Source organism: Zophobas morio, unplaced genomic scaffold, assembly GCF_036711695.1.
Source record: "Zophobas morio isolate AGI-343-1 ecotype UQ-CSIRO unplaced genomic scaffold, CSIRO_AGI_Zmor_V1 ptg000012l, whole genome shotgun sequence".
Taxonomy (NCBI): domain Eukaryota; kingdom Metazoa; phylum Arthropoda; class Insecta; order Coleoptera; family Tenebrionidae; genus Zophobas; species Zophobas morio.
In genome coordinates, this window is record NW_026972117.1 from 14940533 (window position 1) to 14958713 (window position 18181).

At 33.3% G+C, this 18181-nt stretch overlaps 6 protein-coding genes across 11 annotated transcripts in view; 5 read left to right on the top strand and 1 right to left on the bottom strand.

Moving 5' to 3' along the window:
• Window positions 1–18181, bottom strand: part of LOC135127835 (puratrophin-1-like) — a 529067-nt gene that overhangs the window by 489656 nt on the left and 21230 nt on the right. The gene's annotated exons all lie outside the window — the stretch shown is intronic.
• LOC135127838 (farnesol dehydrogenase-like) lies at window positions 178–16674 on the top strand. Of its 4 annotated transcripts, none has more exons than XM_064054485.1 (6): window positions 1025–1103; window positions 1794–1948; window positions 2004–2465; window positions 2516–2674; window positions 2731–2764; window positions 16602–16674. In XM_064054485.1, exons 2-6 carry the CDS (start codon window positions 1841–1843, stop codon window positions 16604–16606), a joined length of 768 nt encoding a protein of 255 aa, XP_063910555.1. In that variant the 5' UTR covers window positions 1025–1103; window positions 1794–1840; the 3' UTR covers window positions 16607–16674. The 4 variants fall into 4 exon arrangements, with proteins under 4 accessions (XP_063910553.1, XP_063910552.1, XP_063910555.1 ...); XM_064054484.1 differs by lacking the exon at window positions 1025–1103 and adding an exon at window positions 1193–1598; XM_064054483.1 differs by lacking the exons at window positions 2004–2465; window positions 2516–2674; window positions 2731–2764; window positions 16602–16674 and adding exons at window positions 178–384; window positions 437–898 and having other exon boundaries at window positions 945–1103; window positions 1794–1920.
• Window positions 2937–4042, top strand: LOC135128368 (farnesol dehydrogenase-like). Its single transcript, XM_064055277.1, has 4 exons — window positions 2937–3139; window positions 3190–3651; window positions 3704–3862; window positions 3922–4042. Exons 1-4 carry the CDS (start codon window positions 3032–3034, stop codon window positions 3961–3963), a joined length of 771 nt encoding a protein of 256 aa, XP_063911347.1. The 5' UTR covers window positions 2937–3031; the 3' UTR covers window positions 3964–4042.
• On the top strand, window positions 9740–10843 carry LOC135128369 (farnesol dehydrogenase-like). Its single transcript, XM_064055278.1, has 4 exons — window positions 9740–9904; window positions 9960–10421; window positions 10473–10634; window positions 10690–10843. Exons 1-4 carry the CDS (start codon window positions 9797–9799, stop codon window positions 10729–10731), a joined length of 774 nt encoding a protein of 257 aa, XP_063911348.1. The 5' UTR covers window positions 9740–9796; the 3' UTR covers window positions 10732–10843.
• Window positions 13224–14270, top strand: LOC135128370 (farnesol dehydrogenase-like). Its single transcript, XM_064055280.1, has 4 exons — window positions 13224–13386; window positions 13442–13899; window positions 13950–14108; window positions 14164–14270. The coding sequence occupies exons 1-4, from the start codon at window positions 13275–13277 to the stop codon at window positions 14200–14202; spliced, it is 768 nt and encodes a 255-aa protein (XP_063911350.1). The 5' UTR covers window positions 13224–13274; the 3' UTR covers window positions 14203–14270.
• On the top strand, window positions 15507–16674 carry LOC135127837 (farnesol dehydrogenase-like). Its single transcript, XM_064054481.1, has 4 exons — window positions 15507–15661; window positions 15717–16178; window positions 16232–16393; window positions 16449–16674. The coding sequence occupies exons 1-4, from the start codon at window positions 15554–15556 to the stop codon at window positions 16488–16490; spliced, it is 774 nt and encodes a 257-aa protein (XP_063910551.1). The 5' UTR covers window positions 15507–15553; the 3' UTR covers window positions 16491–16674.

Below are 18181 nucleotides of genomic sequence, written 5' to 3' on the forward strand. Positions count from 1 at the left end.
ACACACTAGAACTGAAAAAAGAAATTAAATTTAAGAGGATCCAGAACCCTCATTTTATACGTAAAAATGTAAATATTATTCACTCGGAGACACGAGATATATAAAGATAGGTTTGTTTCACATTATTTTAAAAATAAACAATGTTATCTATAGTAACAACGTTATCACGTTAATCAACAACTCAGCAAACTTCATTAAGAACCTATATAATTAACGCATTGTAGATCTTTCAACTATTTGTACTTTACGTAGTAGTAAACAGCAATATTAACAACCATGGTACTGTCAATGGAACGTTGGAAGGGCAAAGTGGCCATCGTGACTGGTGCAAGTGTAGGGATTGGTGCTGCCATTGTTGAACAACTAGTGGAGCAAGGTTTACAGGTACTTGGTACAAAAGAAAATATTTTGCTTTTATATAGTTTTATAAATTCAGGTAGTAGGTCTAGCTCGACGATCCGAGCAAGTTGAAGAAAACGCGAAAAAACTTGCAGGCAAAAATGGCAAATTGCATGCCTTCAAAGCCGACATTTCCAAAGAAGAAGACATCCTCAAAGCATTCAAATGGGTTACCGAAAATTTAGGCCCGGTCCACATTTTAATCAACAACGCTGGTATTATCCAACAGACAACTCTAGTTGACGGAGACGCAGAAAAATGGAAGAAAATTTTTGACACTAACGTAATCGGTTTGTCAATCGCAACAAGAGAAGCAGTGAAAATAATGAAAGAAAACAAAATCGACGGTCATATCATCCATATCAATAGCACTTTAGGTCACAAAGTTGTGTCCCAGCGGTATTCAAATGTCTATCCGGCTTCCAAGTACGCAGTTACGGCCTTAACTGAAACGCTGAGACAAGAGTTGAATCATCTTGGACTTAAGATAAAAATTTCGGTAGGTGATACTATAGCTTTGAATATTGTTGCTAATGGTGTTGTAGAGCGTCAGTCCGGGACCAACCGCGTCGGAATTTGCACGAACTAATAATTTTGTTTTTGACGAAAATATGAAGAAAATGATGGAAAAAAGACTGCGCGTTAAAACTGAAGATATTGCCGACGGTGTGATCTATGTATTGTCGACCCCACCACATGTTCAGGTATGGTTCAGTTGAAGAAGAAGGAAAACGTGGCTTAGTTTTTGTTTTCAGGTACATGAGTTAATAATCAAGCCAGTTGGAGATCCTTTCTAGATTTTTTTTTTAAGTTTTGGTTCATTATTGTGACTAAATAAAAATATGACACACTCAAAATTCTCAAACAACTTGTGCATGTTCTTTTACTTTATGTTCCTACACTTGTGGTTTATGGTTTATGAATCCGTCTTGATTTTGTACCATGTTGATTTATTGGATTCGAATATTGACGACAGACTGAAGATCGGGATATTTAAATTCGAGACAACTCATTTTTGCAAGTAACGTATTTCAAGGACAAGCACCTAAATTTGCATGTCTCGGCTGAGTGGTAGATAAAACTCTAATTGATATTTTCCCAATCAAGTATTGCGCAATTTTCTGTAATACCTAGGTGATTTAGAAGTTGTAAGCTACTATTTAAAATTCTGGTTCGAAGGTTACAGAATTTAAACAGCAGTAGGTATAACTTAGCAAATTATTTTATTAACAGTTTCTATACTGATTTATTCTAAAGTTAGAACTACCTTGTAACTTTTTTTTTCAAAACAATGTTATCTAGGACAATAACTAATTATCAATCAATAAATGTTATCTGTTAAATTACAAGTCAGCACATTTTTTTAGAGATTATATAATCAACGGATTTTCTAGTTTTCGACATTATGTATACGTAGAAGTAAACAGCAAGATTAACCACCATGGTACTGTCGATGGAACGTTGGAAGGGAAAAGTGGCCATTGTGACTGGTGCCAGTGTAGGAATTGGTGCCGCCATTGTTGAAACATTGGTAAATGAGGGTCTAGTGGTACGTAATCGCACTGTCTTCGTACATTATGGTGTAAAATTTTTTATCCTTTTAGGTAGTAGGTCTAGCTCGGCGATCCGAAAAAGTTCAAGAACACGCTAAAAGACTTATAGGCAGAAGCGGGAAATTGCATGCTGTGAAAGCCGACATTTCCAAAGAGGAAGACATACTTAAAGCCTTCCAATGGGTTACAAAAAAAGTAGGCCCTGTCCACATTTTAATCAACAACGCCGGTATAGTCCAACAAACCAACTTAGTTGAAGGAGACGCAGAAAAATGGAAGAAAATTTTCGATACTAACGTCATCGGTTTGTCAATAGCCACAAGAGAAGCAGTGAAAATCATGAAACAAAACAAAATTGACGGTCACATTATTCACATCAACAGCACATTAGGTCACAGGATTTTTTACCACTCCTTTGCAAATGTGTATCCGGCTTCAAAGTACGCCGTTACGGCTTTAACTGAAACTCTTAGGCAGGAGTTGAACCATCTTGGACTTAAAATAAAAATTACGGTACGTGTTGTGAAGTTGTGTTTGACTGCGAATAGCTAATGACATTTTAGAGTGTTAGTCCGGGAGTAACCACCTCGGAACTTGCACAAACTAATGACATTGTTTTCGACGAAAATCTGAAGAAAATGTTTGAAAAAATGCCGAAACTAAAATCGGAAGATATCGCTGACTCGGTACTTTATGTACTGTCTACGCCACCACACGTTCAGGTATGTTTAAGTTAAAAAAAAAAGAGAAACATGATCAACAAGTTTTTTGTTTCTAGGTGCATGAACTAACAGTTCAGCCAGTTGGAGCGGGTTAATATAGATTTTCTTTTTTTTTTCAAAATGTTTGTTCATGATTGTGACTAAATAAAAAAATATATATATTTATGTTTTTTTTTAACTGCTCTTAAAACCAGTGGAACGAATCTTTGAAATATTGTTCTCCCCTACTCCTTAAAAATGATTTTCTTGTTTTCATAAAATCAGCACACTCTTATCTAAGTGATAAAATTAGCCGAGTTCGCACTGTCATTTGAAACATTTGTCGATCTAAACAGCTACCAACAACACATAGAAAACATGGTTGTGTCAATGGAACGCTGGAAGGGCAAAATAGCTATAGTCACCGGAGCGAGTACCGGAATTGGTGCCTCCATTGCTGAAAAACTAGTAGAAGAGGGTTTGCAAGTATTTATTCCAACTATAGTTACAAAAGTATACTTTGTTAATTTACTTAGGTCGTCGGACTTGCCCGCCGTTCCGAACTCATAGAACAACTCTCCTCAAAACTCCAGAACAAAGAAGGAAAATTACACTCCATAAAAGCAGACATTTCTAAGGAAGAAGACATCCTAAAAGCCTTTAAATGGGTGTCCGACAATTTGGGCCCTGTTCACATTTTAATAAACAATGCAGGCATCATCCAACAATGCAACTTATGTGATGGAGAAACCGAAAAGTGGAAAAAGGTCCTCGATGTTAACGTTCTCGGTTTATGCGTATCCACAAGAGAAGCTGTGAAAGTCATGAAGGCTAACAATATTGATGGACATATTATCCACATTAACAGCATTGCGGGTCATTCTGTGTTAAATATTCCTGGTATGAACGTTTATCCAGCGTCAAAACACGCAGTGGCAGCTTTGACTGAAACTCTGCGGCAGGAATTGAACCATTTGGGTCTCAAAATTAAAATCACGGTAAGTTTTTTTGGAAATTATTATTGTAATTTTCAGTGGCTACAAATTGTAGAGTGTTAGTCCGGGAGCGGTTAGTACTGCAATGGCTGAAAACAACGATTTGGTTATGAGTAAAGACCTAATGGAAATGGTAAACAAAATGCCGAAATTGGCATCAGAAGATATAGCTGACTCTGTATTGTATGCTCTGTCAACGCCACCTCATGTTCAAGTACGTATTATAAAATTAGCTATGTTCTTCACAAAATTGTTACAATTTTGTTTTTAAAGGTGCACGAATTAATTATTAAACCTGTGGGAGAAAAAGAGTGAGCTGTTATTTACGACGATATGTATGTAATTGCGACTGTATGTACAAGGATTTAATAACGTTTTATTGCATTTGTTTGATTTGTAGCTTTAATGAAAACTTCAGTTTTGTAAAATCAAATTTTTAAATTGGTATTTCAAGACGTTCGATTTTTACACTCATTTTTAATTCACAGGCGTAAGTAAAAATTATATAATAACAACAAAATATTGTTGTTGTTGTTTTTTTTTAAACCCAGTCAAAACACGTTTGTTCATTCTTACCAAAAATTTAATGGCGTCATCTCAAAACTTCATGAAATAAAGGCAAGTTGAAAATAGTGTAGAATATCCTTATTTTTAACTTATTTTATTTTTAAATATTTTTGGGAAATTTTTGTTCAACCCTTCCAAAAACCTGATGACGTCGTTTCCAAATTTTACTAAACGAATCTAACTTGAATAAAAGAAACTAAAAATGGGATACCGGCAGGCGCAACAATTCTACCTGAGTGAACTAATGTTACAATGTGATTTAGAAATCTTGAACAAGGAAATATTATAATTAAATATGAGGAAAAACCTACCTCGGAAAAACCAAAACTGTTACAACCAAAGGGTAAAAAAATTGAGTAACATAAAGCTCCGAGCAAAAATAATACAACACCTGCAGAGTTACAAAAATTGGGGAAAAATAATACAAAGTAACGGAAAATAGATCAAAAAATAAATGAAAGAGTGAAGAAAACACGTTGTGGACAATAACAGGTAAAAAGGAAATACGAAACAAATAAAATTAGACATAGTAGAAAAAGTAGTAAGACCAGCTTTTATGTACAAGTATAATAGGGAAACGTGGAAAACGGCAGAAAAATATAAAAGCCGTGTTAAGGGGGAACGCTAGGCGAGAGACAAGTTTGAATTGGGCGCCATTTGTTGCCTTAAACGCAACCAGCAATCCTTGTTTAACTCTACATGACGCGCTGGGATAGACGACTACCGGACGTGGGTCATAAAAACATGGTAAGCCGATAATGAAGAATAATGATAATTTATGACAGGCTGCCACAACATACCTTCAGCACAGAACTGAAATACCTACTGAAAATCTGAAAAATGGAAGGAAAATTGAAAAATCGAAAAAGTAAAAAAACTCAAAACTGAAATCTTGAAAAACTGAAAAATGGAAAGAAAATTGAAGAATCAGAAAAGTGAAAAAATCCAAAACTGAAATATTGAAAAATTCAGAAATCGAAAAATTGAAAAATCACAATTGAAGCAAGAATTGAAAAATCAAGAAATATAGAAATGGGAAAATAAAAAAATCAGTTAATCGAAAAATTGAGAAATCGAAAAATTTAGAAACGTAAAAAATTGAAAACTGAAAAATAAAAAAAAATTAAAAATCGTAAAACTGAAACATCGGAAAATTGAGAAATCGAAAAATGAAGAAATTCGACAAACCGAAAATATGAAGAATCGAGAAATCGAAGAATCGATAAATTGAAAAATCCCAACAGTAATATGTCGAAAAATTGAGAAATCGAAATCGAGCAAAACTGAAGTATCGTAAAGTTAATAAACTGAAAAACTGAAAATTAAAAAAAAATAGTATCAAAAACTAAAAATTCAAAAAATCAAAAAATTGAACAATCAAAAAATCAAAACATTGAAATCCCAGTAAGTTGATAAATAGGAAAATTTAAAAAACAAAAATTTTAAAAATCCAAGAATTGATCAACAAAAAAAATCTAAGCCTGAAAACTCAAAAAATCGAATGATCGAGAACTCAAAACATTAAAGAAAACAAAAATCTAAAATTTAAAAATTCGACAAATTGAAAAATCATGGCACTAAAAAATCGAAAAGTCGAGATAGTGAGAAATCTAAAAACCTAAAACTTTAAAAACTGAAAAATTAAAATATCGAAAAATTTAAAAACCGAGAAAACAATATCAAAAATTTGAAAAATTGAAGAAACGAAATATTGGAAAATTCCAAAGCTGAAATATTGAAAAACCTAAAAATGGAAGGAAAATTAAAGAATGGAAACAGTGAAAAAATCCCAAACTGAAACATTGAAAAATTGAGAAATGGAGAAATGGGAAAATCAAAAAAATCGACAAGAGTTTAGACAGTACTTCCCTCGCTATCGGAAACGTGACGACTGCATGTCTATTATGTTTTTTTTTTCACATTAGATTTCAAAGCATTAGTTGTAGTTCCTGATTAAATCAATAAAATAAATTTGCGCATTCATTAAATTTTTTGAGTCACCCTGTATATCCGAATCCAAAAAATATGAATGGAATGATAAATTACAAGAAGAGACTCATCATATTTTGTACATTTTAAATAGGATTATACGGCAAATTTTTGAGCTGACGTCATCAATTTTTTGGAGGGGATAAGCAAATATATTTTGACTAAAAATGTATTATGCTCTTTATAACCTTTAAACATTTGCAAGATTTCAAAGCATTGGGTTCTGTAGTTCCTGATTAAATCAATAAAATAAATTTACGCATTCATTAATTTTTGGTGTCATCCTGTATATGCAAATCCAAAAAACATGAATGGAATGATAAATCACAAGAAGAGACTCATCATATTCTATAAAATTTAGATAGGATTTATTCAGCAAAATTTTGGGGTGACGTCATCCATTTTTTAGGAGGGATAAGTAAATATACTGTGATTAAAACGGTCCTGGTTTAATAACAAAAAAATATTCTTCGTCTATGAAACAAGCTCGTCTTAGACAAAGTATTCGTAAAAAAAATGTGTCTTAAAAAAATGTACTTATGCTGGTCCCTTTAAATATTTTTTAGATAATTCTGACATGGATGTAGAAACATTTGTGACAGCCAAAGAGGTTTTTGAAAAAGAAATTACGGTTACGGCTTCAAATTTTGGACGTATTTACAAACATAGACCGAGTACAACAACAGCTAAAACTGTGGAGTCTCTGTTGTACAGTACATTTAGAGGTAATAGTCATACATGCTATGGACAACAAAGTGAGGAAAAAGCTGTCAAGTGTTTTGAATAAATAAAAATATAAAAAATGAAGGGTGTGGCTTCTTTATTTCAAAACAATTTCCTTACTTGGCTGCTAGTCCAGACAGGGTTCTAGAGGGTAGGAGTGCATTAGTCGAAATTAAATGCCCTTCAAAATCGCAAGATTTGTCTCCAGAAGAAGCGGTTAGAAAAAAAATAATCAAATTTTGTACATTGACAGACAGAGAATTGAAAGTAAAAAAAAATCATGATTACTACTTTCAAGTCCAGGGACAAATGCTTGTTACGGGTATTTCACAAGTTTATTTTGTTTTATGGACACCCAAAGGAATAAATATAGAAAAAATGTATAAAGACGAAGAAATATATGTTAAAAGATGTCAGATAAACTTGGCAGGTTTTACTTTGGCGCATTATTGCCCGAAATAATTGATTCAAGAAGAAAGAGGAACCTGTCTTTGCGAGAGATTTTTGTAAAATAAATAAAATTTGTTTCTATTTTTTTATGTACTTTAATAATAATTTATTAGAAGTACATTTTTCATCACCAAGACTTGCATATTTTTATTATAAATAGATTTTTAAATGATCTCTCGGCAAATGAAAACATATACGAGCACTTTTTTCGAGTAAACAATGAAGGGAGAAGTTACTGGGTGTAGGGCTTTTTTAAAACACCTCCTTTCTGGGATAAGTAGTAGGTACACTTAGCTACTTATACGTGTTAAACAAAAGCTGTATTTTATATATTTTTTATTATTATGATAAATATGTTTATTAGTTTTATTAATTAACAAAGCAAAATATATATTAACAATAATATTACAATGAATTTTTAGTAATCATGTGTATTGAATTCAGGATCCTGAGTGGAGTAAAAATATTATAGTTCCCCAGTTTTAATTCGGTTTTATGACAGTACCTCATTGCGTAAAAGTTAATTTCCTTAACAATAGATTACTACGGCCGGTCCTGGCGGCTTGTTATAAAACTGAGTTCCTTGCCATAAATTAGAAAAATCAGCCGAGAACTCTAACAATCAGCTTGTGGTAGAGCAGGCGATAAGGGTTTTACCTGAAAAGTCGCATCCGTAAATTTTAGTGGCGCTCCTATCGGCAAAGTACTGAACTAACTGCTCAAATTCTGTCGAATTGATACCCATTTCTTTCAATAATTGTTAGTTTTTGTTAAAAACTCTGCTAACCAATAGATCATTAATTTTCCTCTGCTTATTCCTATTAAAATTATTCGACGTATTTTGCATTAATTTGTGGTATATTTTGATTTTAATAAAGACATTATTATTTAAACAAATTGTACCTCTAACAAACATTTAATGACTCTGCGCCCTGTAAAAAGTGATGTTTTATCCATGTGCGAATTTTCAAGCGATTCTATGATGGTTATTATGACTCAAAAAACTTGAAAAGAAAACATACAATGGTGCTTTTTTTACGATACTTCTCAGCCATATTTTTTTAGTTGATTGAACTGGCCTCTGCGCTCTAGAATATAAAAAAAAGCTGCAGTTTGATGTATGATACATTTATATTAATATCACATTTTCATACAAAAACCAAAAAAATGTTATATCTCGTCTAGCGAGTCCCCTTAATGCAATTGACATGAAATTCTTGAGAAAAATAGAAAATAAAACCAATAGGGATAAGATAAAAAATGAGACATACTCCCAGAAATTATTACAAATTGATTCGATAAAATAATGATAAAATAGAAGGACAGTTAAGGTGGTTTGGACATGTAGGCCATATGGCAAATCAACAATGAAGTAAAAAAGTGTATGAGTCGCGTGTATTAGGGAAGAGCAAGAAAGGAAGACCAGGAGAGAATGACTGTGATAGACAAGCTGCAAGAAGACGGAATATACCGTCTTACACTTAACGGTATAAAGGCATAGGATTAAAAATAATAAGAAGAAAAAAATAGGTTAAAAAAACCTAATCTTAAGGTTGTTTTTTGGATTCGTGTGATAGTAATGAATCTTATAATAGTATATTATTAATCAAGGTTGTGAAGACAATCATTCTAGACCGAGCGCAAATTAGAATCTGAGACGCGCAGCGTCGAGGGCTCTAAAGCGCGAGGTCTAGAATTGGCTTCACAAACGTGGTTAATATACTATTTAAATATACTACTACATTGCTATTAAAGTACAAAGTAAACGGTCAGAGACTCAGAAGCTCGTACCAAATATCAGATTTAGAGCCAGTTTATAGAAAGCGAATTAAATATTATTTAATCCTTAATTAATTTAAGAGAAGATTAAAATGTAGGATGTGAGCCCGTGATTGGTTCAAACAACTTTAACAATCTGCTTTCTATAAACCAGGTCTGATTCCTTTAAAAGAATGATATACTATGCAAAAGTATATTTTTATATGTTGTAAAGAAGTTAAACAACGCTGGTTGGCATTAATAAGTTGAGGTCTGTAATAATTATCATTAAATTTGTTTACTACAGACACTTCGTTAAACACTTCATTAAAATATAAATAAATAAGAAAAAATATACTACGCTGTTGGTAATCTTTTAAACTTTTTTTTTCGGCATCTTTATCTGAAGGTACTATTCCACTGTTTGCTAATGCACTTGACGCGATAAAATTGGATTAATATGTCTAAATGCAATTTTTAAAATGCGCTTAGATTCTCTATAATTTTAGGATGAGTAATCAAGGTTATGATTCGGCAATATCTCCCACTTCAACATAAAGTACTTAGTTAACAGTTATTCTCCTATTTATATCGTAACTAGAAATGAACACTCAGTCAATTTTTACACCTTAATTAACTCATACCTTTCACTTATATAATCATGGTTATCTCTATGGATCGCTGGAAAGGCAAAGTAGCAATCGTCACTGGTGCCAGCGCTGGAATTGGAGCCGCCATCGTCGAACAACTTGCAGAAGCAGGTTTGCAGGTGAACACACCAACTAAATTCTCTCCTTCGTAATTATTAATTACCTCGAACTTAGGTAGCAGGTTTCGCCCGACGTTCCGAACGTGTAGAAGAACTAGCCAAAAAGCTCAGCGGCAAAAAAGGAAAAGTTCATGCTGTTAAAGTCGACATTTCTAAAGAAGAAGACATTCTGAAAGGTTTCAAATGGGTTACAGACAACCTAGGTCCCGTCAGCATTCTCATCAACAACGCTGGTGTCCATCAAAACACAAATCTAACAGGCGGAGAAACCGAAAAGTGGAAGAAAGTTTTCGATATCAATGTTTTGGGTCTGTGTATTGCAACAAGAGAGGCCGTGAAGATAATGAAAGCTAATAAGATTGATGGCCACATAGTCCATATCAACAGTGTTGCTGGTCATAAAGTGCCACAGTTTGAAAATGCGAATGTGTACCCGGCATCGAAGTACGCTGTTACCGCACTAACGGAAACGTTGAGGCAAGAATTGAACCATCTTGGACTCAAAATTAAAATCACAGTAAGTATATTTTTGGCGTGCATTATCGATATTAAACTTTTTTTTAATTAGAGTGTCAGTCCTGGGGGTGTTCGTACGGAATTATTGGACGCAGCCGGTTTGACGAGTGACGATCCAAAAATGAAGGAAATCATTTCAAAATTTCCATTTTTGAAGGCTGAAGATATTGCGGATTCGGTGTTGTATGTTTTGGCAACGCCTCCACACGTACAGGTTCGACAGTTTAAACATAACTGGATGCTTTTTCATCTTAATTTTTGCGTTTTAGGTACATGAACTAATGACTAAGCCTGTTGGGGAACCCGTATAATTGTTGACAAATTAGAAAAAAAGCACACACAATAGTTTCAATGTTCAGTTATACACACTGTATAATATACAATAAATGATAATGTATTCCATAAATAGTTTCAATTTAGTTTAGTTTACATTGTAGAGTGTGGTGGTAAAAGCTAAAAAAGCTCAAAATGTGAAAGCTGCATACTGTAAACGCCGACACTCGTAGTCCGGTCAAAATAGAGATAAAAATAGTGATCAAATAACAAAAACTCAGAATTTTGGTAGAGACTTTGGATACACCAGTAGAAATAAAGTTCCAAAAGTCCCGATAGATCCCATGTGTGCTAAAAAAGTTATTCAAGGTCAAAGTAAACATTTTTGGTTTTTTGGATTTTTCTCGAAAACGGTAAGTTTTATCAAAAATATCGTTCAGACAAAAATTAGAGAGCATAAAATTATCTACAAAAATGGTTCTTATACTTTTTTCCTAAGAAACACCATTTCTAAGATATCGCCGTTCTAATACTTGAAGGAGTTACATTTTACATGATATGCACATATTTCCACATCACCTGTGGGGTAGTGTACTGGGGCAGGGGGGGAAGAGTTTAACGTGGTTTCCCCAGTGTTATGACGGAATTTTATTGGAAAATACTGTATTTACTGAATGATGATTATTGATTTTGATGTTGATATATTTAGTTGATTGATTTAAACTATAGTTCTAATTTCTGTTAACATTTTAATCTGATTCCTACTCTTCAAATTCATGTTGTGAAAGGAAGTCTACACATATTAAAATATAAAGGAAAAATATAAGCCCCACCCGCCCGCCCTATCTCAATTCAGATGATTTTTTTATTCGTCGTGAGCCAAGGGGTCGGAGCTTAATTGCAAAATCCTTATTTCTCTACAAGAAATTACCACGTAAGACATGTTTTTCAATATCGTGTTATTCAAAGAATACTATGTACATTTATATTAAGAAAAAAAAAGTTTTCATTCGTTAGCAGACTTAGAGGCGGAGCCTAATTCCAAAATCCATATTTTCTTAAAAAAAATTACCATTTTAATCGTGTTTTAGGTTTATACGAATAAAAAAATCATCAAAATTGAGATGGGGGTGGGTGGGCGGGGTTTATATTTTGCCTTTTTTTCTTAATGTACATAGTTTTCTTTGAACAACTCGATAGTCAAAAAATATTTTTAATTTCTTGTAAAGAAATAAGTATTTTGCAGTTAAGTTCCGCCCCCTTGGTTCACGTCGAATAAAAAAAATCATCACAATTGAGATAGGGCGGGTGGGCGGGCTTACATTTTTCCTTTATATTTTAATATGTGTAGACTTCCTTTCACAACATGAAACTTAAAATTAGGCTCCGCCTCATAATTCCAAAATCCATATTTTCTTGCAAACATGTACCTACCATTTTAACCATGTCCTAAGTTGCTTGCTGTGGAAAGATGGCTATGCATATTGAGAAAAAAAGGCAAAAAAATATGAGATAAACTTCTTGAAGAATATATTTCTGTTCGCTGTTGAGCCTTTCCAGGTTTTAAAAAGTAAATAATTTTATCAATCTATGGTAGAAGGGACTGGCTAAGGGAGTGAGTTTCTTTTGAGTGTATATTCCCAGAATTGTTGTTAGTTATTTATTATATTGTTCGTAGATATTTTATACATGTAAAAGACACGAATGGCATTTTTACTTATATTAAGAGTCTGACTATGTATATACGTGGCATTTGTGTGCATATCATGTGGAATGTAACTCTTTCAACTTTTAGAACGGCGATATCTTGGGAATGGCGATTCTTAGGAAAAACAGTATAAGCATCATTTTTGTCTGAACTATATTTTTGATAAAACTTACTGTTTTCGAGAAAAATCCAAAAAACCAAAAATTTTGACTTTTGACTTTGTATAACTTTTAGCCCACATGGGATCTATGGGGACTTTTGCCCCTTTATTTCTACTGGTGTACCCAAGGTTTCTACCAAAATTCAGCTCTGTCGAAGTTTTTGTAATTTGAAATGTCTATTTTGACCGGACTATCGTTCTTTGGATTCGTGTGATAGTAATGAATCTTATAAAATATGTTTTTTAGTATACTACTACATTGCTACTATTTTTATGTTACAAAGAAGTTAAATACCTAAGGCTAGTTGCCATTAATAAGTTCAGGTCAGTAATAATTATAACTGAATTTGTTTACTATAGATATTTCGTTAAACACTTTACTAAAACATAAATAAATAAAAAAATATATGCTACGTTGTTAAGTAGTCTTTTGAACTTTTTTCTTAGCATCTTTATCTTAATGTACTATTCCACTGTTTGCTAATGTATTTGAGGCGATAAAATTGCATTACTATGTCTGGATGCAATTTTTAATATGCGCTTAGATACTCTATGGTGATTGATGAGTAATCACGGTTATGATTCGGCAGTATCTCCCACTTCAACATAAAGTACCTAGTAAATAGTTATTCTCCATTTTATATCGTAATTAGAAATGAAAACTCAGTCAATTTTTACACCTTGCTTAAGTCATACCTTTCATTTATATAATCATGGTACTGTCGATGGAACGTTGGAAAGGCAAAGTGGCCATTGTGACTGGTTCCAGTGTAGGAATTGGTGTCGCCATTGCTGAATCACTGGTGAACGAGGGTCTAGTGGCACGTAATCACACAATCTTCGTAGTTTATGGTGTAAAAATATTTGTTCTTTTAGGTAGTAGGTCTAGCTCGGCGATCCGAAAAAGTCGAAGAACACGCGAAAAAACTTGCAGGCAAAAAAGGCAAACTGTATGCCTTCAAAGCCGATATTTCCAAAGAAGAAGACATCCTCAAAGCATTCAAATGGGTTACCGAAAATTTAGGCCCGGTCCACATTTTAATCAATAACGCCGGTATAGTCCAACAAACCAACCTAGTTGAAGGAGACGCAGAAAAATGGAAGAAAATTATCGATACCAACGTCATCGGTTTGTCAATAGCCACAAGAGAAGCAGTAAAAATCATGAAACAAAACAAAATTGACGGCCACATTATTCACATCAACAGCACATTAGCTCACAGGATTTCTTACCAACCCTTCGCAAATGTATATCCGGCTTCAAAGTACGCCGTTACGGCTTTAACTGAAACTCTTAGGCAGGAGTTGAATCATTTTGGACTTAAAATAAAAATTACGGTACGAGTTGTCAAGTTGTGGTTTAGTACGATTAGCTAATGATATTTTAGAGTGTTAGTCCCGGAATAACCACCTCCGAACTGGGACAAACTAATAACTTTGTGGTCGACGAAAATCTGATGAAAGAGTTTGAAAAAATTCCGAAACTAGATGCTGAAGATATCGGTGACGCTGTAGTTTATGTACTGTCTACGCCACCACACGTTCAGGTATGTTTAAGTTAAAAAAAAAGAGAAACATAGTCAACAAGTTTTTTGTTTTTAGGTGCATGAACTAATGGTTCAGCCAATTGGAGCAGATTAACATAGATTTTTTTTTCATTAATTTTGTTCATGATTGTGACCAAATAAAAAAATATATGTATATATATATTTACGTTTTTTTTTCACCTGCTGTTAAAAGCACTGAGAAGAAACCTTTGAAATATTGTACTCACCAACACCTTAGAAATTATTTCCTTCTTTATATGTATATTCTTTATTTCATGAAATCAGTACACTCCTATCTATAGTGACAAAATTATCCGAGTTCATAGTGTCATTTGAAACATATGTCGATATGGTACCAACACACACAGAAAACATGGTTGTGTCAAACTCTATATCCTTATTTTTAATCTTAGGTAAGTGAAGAGAACACGATGTGGACAATAACAGGTAAAAAGGAAATACCAAAACAAATAAAATTAGAAATAGTAGAAAAATTAGTAATACCAGCTTTTATGTACGAGTATAATAGTGAAACGTGGAAAACGGCAGAAAAAAAAGCCGTGTTAATGCAATTGAAATGAAATTCTTGAGAAAAATAGAAAATAAAACCAATAGGGATAAGATAAGAAATGAAACATACTCCCAGAAATTATTACAAATTGATTCGATAAAATAATGATAAAATAGAAGGACCGTTACGGTGGTTTAGACATGTAGGTCATATGACAAATCAACAATGAAGTAAAAAAAGTAAAAGTAAGAAAAAATAGGTTAAAGAAACTTATTTTTAAGGTCGTTATTATACTCGTTCTTTGGATTCGTGTGATTGTTATGAATCTTCTAAAATATGTTTTTTAATACATTACTACATACATTGCTACTAAACTACAAAGCAAGCGATTAGAGACTCCGAAACTCAAAACCAAATACCAGATTTAGGGCCAGTTTCTAATAGAAAGCGAATTAAAAATTTAATCCTCAATAATTAATTTTAGAGAAAATTAAAATGTAGGATATGAGCCCGTGATTGGTTAACACATCGTTTCCTAGCAATGGACCCCAATTAAAAGTTAATCGCGAATCAACTTTAATAATAATCTGCTTTCGTTATTAAAACTTTACTAAAATATAAATAAATAAGAAAAAATATACTACGCTGTTAGTAGTCTTTTAAACTTTTTTTTTCGACATCTTTATCTGAAAGTACTGTTTGATAATGCACTTGACGCGATAAATTGCATTACTGTGTTGCATGCAATTTTTACAATGCGCTTAGATTCTCTGTAATTTTATGATGAGTAATCAAGGTTATGATTGGGCAGTTTCTCCCACTTCAACATAAAGTACCTAGTAAATAGTTATTCTCCTATTTATATCGTAATTAGAAATGAACACTCAGTCAATTTTTACACCTTGCTTAACTCATACCTTTCACTTATATAATCATGGTTATCTCTATGGATCGCTGGAAAGGCAAAGTGGCAATCGTCACTGGTGCCAGCGCCGGAATTGGCGCTGCAATCGTCGAACAACTTGCAGAAGCAGGTTTGCAGGTAAACACACCAACTAAATTGTCTCCTTCGTACTTATTAATCACCTTGAATTTAGGTAGCAGGTTTCGCCCGACGTTCTGAACGTGTAGAAGAACTAGCCAAAAAGCTCAGCGGCAAAAAAGGGAAAGTTCACGCTGTTAAAGTCGATATTTCTAAAGAAGACGACATTCTCAAAGGTTTCAAATGGGTTACAGACAACCTAGGCCCCGTCAGCATTCTCGTCAACAGCGCTGGTGTCCTTCAAAACACAAATCTAACAGACGGAGATACCGAAAAGTGGAAGAAAGTTTTCGATATCAATGTTTTGGGCCTGTGTATCGCAACAAGAGAGGCCGTGAAGATAATGAAAGCTAATAAGATTGATGGCCACATAGTCCATATCAACAGTGTTGCCGGTCATAAAGTGCCACATTTTGAAAAGGCGAATGTGTACCCGGCGTCGAAGTATGCTGTTACCGCACTAACGGAAACGTTGAGGCAAGAATTGAACCATCTTGGACTCAAAATTAAAATCACAGTGGGTTTATTTTTGACGTGTTTTGTCGATATTCAACTTTTGTTTTTAATTAGAGTGTGAGTCCTGGGGCTGTTACTACGGAATTAATGGAGGCAGACAATTGGACGAAGGACGATCCAAAAGTGAAGGAAATCATGTCAAAAGTTCCATATTTGAAGGCTGAAGATATTGCGGATTCGGTGTTGTACGTTCTGGCAACGCCCCCACACGTACAGGTTCGACATTTTAAACATAAATTGTGGCTTTTTCGTGTTAATTTTTGCGTTTTAGGTACATGAACTAACGGTTAAGCCTGTTGGGGAATCCGTATAACTGTTGACAAGTTACAAAAAAGAAAGTATGCTTAGTTAAAGAAGAGGGAAACGTGGTTAACAAGTTTTCCGTTTTTATTACATGAACAAACAGTTCAGCCAGTTGAAGCAGGTTAATAGAGATTTTCTTTTTTTCAAAATTTTTGTTCATGATTGTGACTAAATAAAAAAATTATATATTTATATTTTTTGCCTTCGTTTTTATACTCATTTTTAATTCACAGGTGGAAAAATATAACAACGTCCATCTGATAAACATCTGATTTCCGTCTGATTGTCCTTTCGTTAACAATTTTGTTATTTTTTGAAAGTAATGGATAAATTACAGATTAGTGTTAAATTCTAGGTACATGAAAACTCTAATAAAATGCGTCTGTTCATTCTTATCAAAAATCTAATGTCAACTCTAAACTTCATTGAAAATTGTGTGGTGTCGGTGACGGCGGCCGGGCGGCGTTCGCTAAAGAAAAACTTGAAAGCGAAAGTCGCGATGGGTATTTCAGAAAGATCTCGATTGCGGAACATCTAGAACTAAAGTATGAGTTTAAATAGAGATTATTCAGTCAATTCTGTCAACGAGTCGAGTCCACTGAATGGATTCAGTCAAGTTGCGCCGAAGTTATTTTGTACATAATCGCTTGTAATTGGTCGTGTAAATTTGAGTTACTAATAAATACATTGTTGAGTTTACCCACGTCGATTTTAAATACCCCTGCAACGTAACAATACATACAAAATTTGACAACAATCGGTTCAGTAGTTTCGGAGACTATCAACATTTTACAATTTAACTTAGAAACTGCAACACGAAATGAAATCTTGCAGTCGATTTCAGATTACCGTAAGCATGATAAATCGTTAATCAAAATCTTTATGTTCATGCCCCAAAAAAATTATGACGTCATCTCAAAATTTTTGTAAAGGAAGAGCTTAATGAAACAAGCACACAGCATGCTTCTTTACGTTTACTTTAACACTACATTTATATGTATTTTAACTTGTAAAGGTTGTTCTAAGTACAGGCCAAAATCGCATCATATTGTGTATTAAAGAGATTATATTAATTCTAATATGGTGAGGATGATTTTGTTTAATAGGAGTCGTCGAGATTTAAGTCAAATTGAATGATATGGTGAATGGTACCTATAAAGTCAGAGATATCGCTCTTACTTAATTCTTACTTTTATTATAACCTTGTTACCACAAATCTTCTATTTTAATTTAATATCAAACGTGACAGGATCGGATGGGCTAAAATTCAACAATTACTTGCATGGCTGCCTATATACCAGATTTATTTCTATAAATGAATTATATGCTATAAATAAGCATTTTTTGATGTGTTACAAAAGTATGAACAATGTTAATAGGCATTAACAAGTTGAGATTAGTAATAATTATCACTACATTGTCATTCAATTTGGCTTTTACTGTCATATCGATATATTCATTAATAAGAAAGTTTTTAAATGTTAAACAAAACCTGAAATCTCAGATGCAAGTGTTAACCACTTTACTAAACGTTTCTAAATGATTAATAAGATAAGAAAAAATGTACCACAGGTTAGTTCTTAAATTTTTATTTCGCAATTTTTATCTAGGTATTAATTCCACTGTTAATGTAGCTGATATCTAAGATTGTATTATTGTAACCGTATGCAGTTTTAACAACCTCTCAAATAATGTCGAATT